This window comes from Ambystoma mexicanum, chromosome 2q (genome assembly GCF_040938575.1).
Source record: "Ambystoma mexicanum isolate Mex_15411 chromosome 2q, UKY_AmexF1_1, whole genome shotgun sequence".
NCBI lineage: Eukaryota > Metazoa > Chordata > Amphibia > Caudata > Ambystomatidae > Ambystoma > Ambystoma mexicanum.
In genome coordinates, this window is record NC_090924.1 from 1,206,795,070 (window position 1) to 1,206,801,069 (window position 6,000).

At 47.3% G+C, this 6,000-nt stretch overlaps 1 protein-coding gene across 1 annotated transcript in view; it reads right to left on the reverse strand.

The window, feature by feature from the left end:
- Positions 1–4,576, reverse strand: part of MEOX2 (mesenchyme homeobox 2) — a 445,569-nt gene extending 440,993 nt beyond the window's left edge. The window contains exon 1 of the mRNA XM_069648602.1: positions 3,830–4,576. Within this exon, the coding sequence (XP_069504703.1) occupies positions 3,830–4,337 (508 nt within the window). The 5' untranslated portion in view covers positions 4,338–4,576. The remainder of the gene's footprint in view (positions 1–3,829) is intronic.
- Between the last annotated feature and the right edge of the window lie 1,424 nt (positions 4,577–6,000).

A 6,000-nucleotide genomic window follows, 5' to 3' on the forward strand; every position in this document is an offset into this window, starting at 1 on the left:
AAAGCCCTGTCCCCCTCCCCCCTCTCTCCCGATTGTCAAGTCTCCTCCTTTCAAGGCAATGCTACTTTGAATCGACGTAGGCTGCATGGCGTTCCTCTTTAACCGTCCTTAGGTCACAGATTTGAGAAGTTCTTTAACCTTGCATCCGGATATACATAGCAAATACGCCAAATGATATTGCCCAGACTGGATATGTATTGGTTTGCGTCGCTTGAGATCTACTGGACCTACAGCTTGGATTGAGGGTACTTTGCAGTTCCCACCTAGCACTGGGCGTGTTATTCAAGTGCCCTAAAATAAGTTGAAATAAATTTGTAAAAATTAAATGTCAGAGAACTCGCTTCCAAATTGACCATGGGCAAATCATAGGAGGACTTGTCAGTGTCTCCTGTGCCTGTTTTCAATATTTTGGTAATCCTTATTTATGTCAGTCGTCCATACCCTGAAATGTTGGCTTAGTTGGAAGTCTCTGGCTGGGGGCTCTGATCCTTTACAGTAAACATGCATGCACATTGCCCGCTTCTTTTTATGAAGGGGTGCAGGCGGAAGCGGAACCGTAAATAGTGACATATTTAGAAGACTACCTCATATTACCCAACTGGATGGGACAATCAAGAAAGCAATGATTCTTATCTATAGTATTATTAATGCAAGTAATAGTATACATATTAGAAGAGTGTATTGCCATTCTTATTATTATGATTAATGTGTCATCGCAAGCGCAGCTTAAAGTGTGTATCATGTTTAGCGCCTAATATTCCTATGTCCCAGCACTTGTGAAATCACAATTGACTAATTATATTTTAATCCTCTAGTTATGATACCACAACCGACCAATTATATCATAATCCTTTGGTTCTGAGGTTGGTCAGCCCATGCCGACATGAAGCAAATAGCCCAGGACAGGTCTGCAGGGCCCAGGGCCCCATTCCACACTCTGAGGGAAGGGACCTGTGTGCACCAGTTCCTAAACAGCTGTTTTTCCAGAGACTGTCAAACAAAACACACTCCCCTAACTTCAAAGTCCCCAGAAGAGTAACACCCAGTGGGATAAAGTGGCCTCGACTATACCGCATAAGGATTTCACACGTTGCCGACGGGTTTCGTGGCCAAATAGAGGGCCTCCAGGAGGCCGAGTTACTTTGTAAATTCACGGAACGTGAGGGTGACTTGCAATACCCGTGTGCATGCACGGTGCTGGGTATTTCATCCCTTACCATACGCCGCTGCACCGGCATTCCCTTCAATACGTGGGGCCTGATTCGAAACGCTCCGTGAAGCAGGCCGTGCGTCTCTTGGCTATTCTAATGCTTGCTTGCTACAAGCATATCAAACATATAATGTCAAATCTGTAAAAAAAAAAAAAAACAGACTAATGGGTGACGTGTAATGTGCTACAAAAACGGTTAAGTGGTTCATTGCAAGAAATGTAAGCTCCATTGTGAGGTTAATAAAAAAGGAGTGATGACATGCAGGCCGATTCCTGCTCTCCGCTGTTAACCACCAGAAGTGCACCCAGCACACGCCCTGCTGTGCCATGAACGGCTGCACAGCCAGACGTGGCTGACGGGTGTCCCGGAATCCGGACAGCTCGGCGTGCCAGTGGCAGGTGCACTCGTGCTCTGTACTGCCTCAAACAGCTCGGATTGTAGCATCACAGCTTAAAGTATTGTCGTTACAGTTGCGACATCAAAGTCCGAATTACGATTCGGTGGCGATGTCACGACAATGAAGTCATGTGGAAATTCTGCACAGTCTTAAATAAAGCCATTGGCGTCTGCCATGCATTATAACTATGATATAAATCGCGTAAGTAGCGTGTGCCTGTATAACGCTTGCATCGTGTAGTGTGCTGCTGTATGTGGCACACACGTCTGCCACAGCTCAACATATCTGCATCTGAGGGACATGGGGTTAATATGTATTTTATTATTATTATTATTATTATTATTATTATTATTATTATTATTATTATTAGTATTATTATTATTATTGTTATTATTATTATTATTATTATTATTGTTATTGTTATTATTGTTATTATTATTATTATTATTATTGTTGCTGATGATGCAGTTGTTTCAGTATGCAAACACAAATGCGATGTTCCACTTGTATAAAGCTATTGCTTGTAGATAGATAGATCATATTTGATTTCTACATTGATTGAAATGCCACGGCAATATGTGTATAGTACAGCCAAGGCGCAGGTAGTATGTATTCTAGCGGAATGTTATCCGCAGGTTATTGCATCCAGAGAAGATATGACTTTAAAGTACCGATAGCCGGTGCTTCCAGTCCTTTCCTCTTTCTGGGATATCGAAAACGAGTTCTTTTGCGTTTCAGTTGCCTAGAACAAGATCACCTAATATAATGAGTCGTTCTAAGATTTGAATATGATTCGTTTAACATTAAGCTCTTTGGTTATTAAAGAAGGGGGGCTATGCAACGAGCAGGGGGGTGAGGTTCACACGTAGGTGGAGATCATGAGAGTAGGAGAGAGAGGCCGTGAGAGTCAGAGAGGGTGAAATAGGTCCAAAGTAACACTGGTGCTTCACATCGCGTTTTCCAATGGGATTGTGGCGTTATAAAACGCGTCTGTGAATCCGGCCCCTGTGTGTTGCACTCAAAATAATTGGGCACCGAAGTGTACATAATGAAAGGTGATCTTGGACTCCATGGCCTCAGAGTGCACAGTGCACTCACGCTGCAAACGAGCAGGGGCCGTCTCTGCTCGTTGCACGGACGTAGGGCCTGATTCGCAAGCATGTTTTAACACGGGGAAGTTTCATTGAAAACATGTCTGTAAATCAGGCTCGTGGGTTCTAAGGCCGTGGCTGCAGGGCGTCCGTATGTGTCATTATTCCGGGGGATCTCATTAGTGCAGGTGCTTGCGCGCGCTATGGTATTCATTGTTGTGTTATTATAAGAATGCCGACTTATTGTACCCACACCACCGCCCTCGCCACCTTCTGAATTCCCCCTCAGCTATTTCAGCTTTTCTTTCCAAAGGACCGAGGCGTTATAGTTGCCGCTCCGGCGAATTACCGCACTCGGCTATTCCGGCATTGAACCCCAGACACGAATAAGGTGTGAAAAGCGACATGCGCCTCCATTCTGGCGGTGTGGCCAGGATTCCAGTGTCTGCCCCAAATACTTGAACCCGTCTTCGCTCACTGAAACATGCATATCGCATGATCATGAATTAATATGGCGCGCTCCAGTGCCGGTCTGTTATCGGGTGTTAAAGCCTGCGGCAATTTCGGCGATGTCACCAATATCCCCCGTTTGCCAAGTAAATAAGTGACCACAAAAAATCGACACTTTTTCAGATGCCTTGTTTTTCAAATTATGCAGTTGACCTTATTATTTCGTTTTACAATGGGCTAATGTCCCACGCGATAAACCTTTACATTGGCAGAAATGGCGCCGGGAAGGCATTCACGAAAACCCCGATGCCTGTAGAGGGAAGCACGGTCGCGTGGGTCTGTCTGCCCGACGGCACGAACGTCACTCGCCCCCTGTGTTCCGCTTTAGTGACCTCGTGCACCGTCTTCGCAGAAGGGCCACCTCTCTCGGGGAATCAGCCAAATACTCTGGGCAGTGTCTGTAAATTAGAAAAGCATCCGCGATTGCATTCCTATAATTCCCATTAGAAAGCTTGACAAGTTCAAAGCTACATCATCCCCCATTCCCCGCTAGTATCTTAATGCTCTTTGAACCGCATGCACACGCGTGCCTCTAATGGCAGCGTGTATATCTACTTCCTGCAACAGATGACGAGGCCGACAGTGAGGCTGGCGCGGGCCTGCCTGCCGGCACCCCTTACCTGAGCTGTCACTTTTCCTCTTCCCGCCCCTCTTCTCTGTGTCCGCCGGCGAGAGTGCCTGCCTGCTATAGTCCCCGGGCACACAGGAGGCCCCGGTGGGGGTGTTGGAGCCCATGCTGGGAGAGTTTGAGCACAGCAGAGGTGGGCTGTTGCCCAGCTGTGGGGGTCCCGAATCCTGCTGGAGGCAGAGGCTGTGCCTGGCTGCTGCGTGGGGGGAAGACATCTGAGGAATGTGCCAGTTGGACTGCAAGGGCTGGTGCTGCTGCTGGTGCGGGTGGTGGTGCGGGTGGTGGTGATGTTGGTGGTGACCTCGGTGGTGCTGGCTGCCGAACATGCCCTCGTCGCTGGGATAGCCGGCGATTATGCAGGAGGGCGAAGAAGTGGACAGGTCGGGGTAGGACATGTGGTCGGACCGTCCGTGGAGGGCAAGAGACGTCTGGGAGAAGGGGTGCAAGCTCTGGGCAGCTGCATGTGGGCTGCGGAGGCAGCCAAACAGAGTGTGATCCATGGCACGCACCTCTCTGGCTGCGCGTTGAAAACCGTGCGCTTCAGCAAAAATCCACACCGGTGAACTTGGTCAAATGATATTGTGCTCCTGGGCAGAAAGTGCGGGCGTTCAGTACAGCGCGGGGAATCCAGTTCACCAGCCCCTCTGGCCGGTCCTCGGGAGCTTAAACCTTATCCTCTCCGCAGGATCACGTTAGAGCGAAGATCTCGGATGTCAAGTGAGGGAGATGCTAAAGCCAACGGAAAATGGTCCCAGAGCAGTGCGCCAAGGGGGAAGCAGCACGGAGAGGTTATAAATAGTGTGTAATGTGAGCCGGGGGCTGGTTTGGGAGCACGGCGCTGACCGCATGCAACTCCCTCCAAAATCCCTGCACAGACCCGAAGCTGAAGCACCGCGTGCATGTAACAAACTGGCACCCTTCAAAAACCAAACCCCGGAGTTTATTGTATGTAATGGGTGCGTCGTTATCTAAATACTTTTGTTTTTATCTCGATACTTCAGAGCAAAGCTTAAATACACTTACGTTCAGCCACCTGATTGCTCTTTCAATTCGTAGTTAATGGCATGGCTCCCCACCCTACCGGCCATCATGTAATCCTGTGCAATAATTGATTATTTTGACAACATTCTGATGATTTAGTTGTGCTGCTTAGAGCATGTTCCTAAAATTGATGATGGCTGGATGCATAGTTTGATGTGTGTGACATACATGTAAAATAAAGTTTGTAATAAAGTTAATCAACCGAGGCAACCATAGTTACCTACTGAATATACGTGTTAATGTGTAACTGCCCACATTACTACTATGTAATGTACGATGCTAATGTGTAACCGGTGATATCATCACTTCTATGCAAATGCCTCTCTTTTCTTCTGTAACCTCTAAGCTGCTGTAACCAACTTCTTAAGTGCCAGCGCCTAGTTGCCTTTGGGCTTTGTGCGCTCTACAAATGTCCAAATAAAATAAACAATAAAATGCATTTACAATTAAAAAAAAACAATACGTCATCATTCTAATGCACGAAGAATAGCCGTAGCACATGGTCCTATCTCAAGCATGTTGTGCTTTAAATGTTGTATGACACGTTGAGAGTGACAGTCATGATCCATAACGCTCCTTTTTATCGGCTGAATCGGCTAAATGCACAGACATATGCGCTCGTGTTCTGGCCCCCATTGTCCCTCAATGCATGCCGGACTCACTGTTCTACGATGGTGCTCATCACATTCCCTTTGGTGCTCGGATGTTGAGTGTGGTGGGAGGGGCTCAAGGCACAGAGATGAGGCACGTAGTGCAAGCACCTGCGCCCTGCACAGATGTATTGGTCACTGGTAGATCCGTGCCCCTAAAACCAGTACCAGTGTTTTATTGTACTTTTCTGCTGCAATGCACCTGGTCATGGTAACCATGCACAGAACATCACAGCAACCACCAAAAGAGAAGGCCTGTGGTTTGAGTCTGGTGCAAACAGGCACGAGTAGTGGCTAAACCACCCACTCAGACCCTACTAGTAGTAAACCAGCATTGATCCCAGACATAAAGGTAATACAGACAAGGCAAGTTCATGACTCCTTCGCCGTGGCAACCTGGACGGAGTGCATGCTATAATCTACAGGAGGGGTATGAAGTGATAGTGCACGCAACCCAAACAACATATGTACA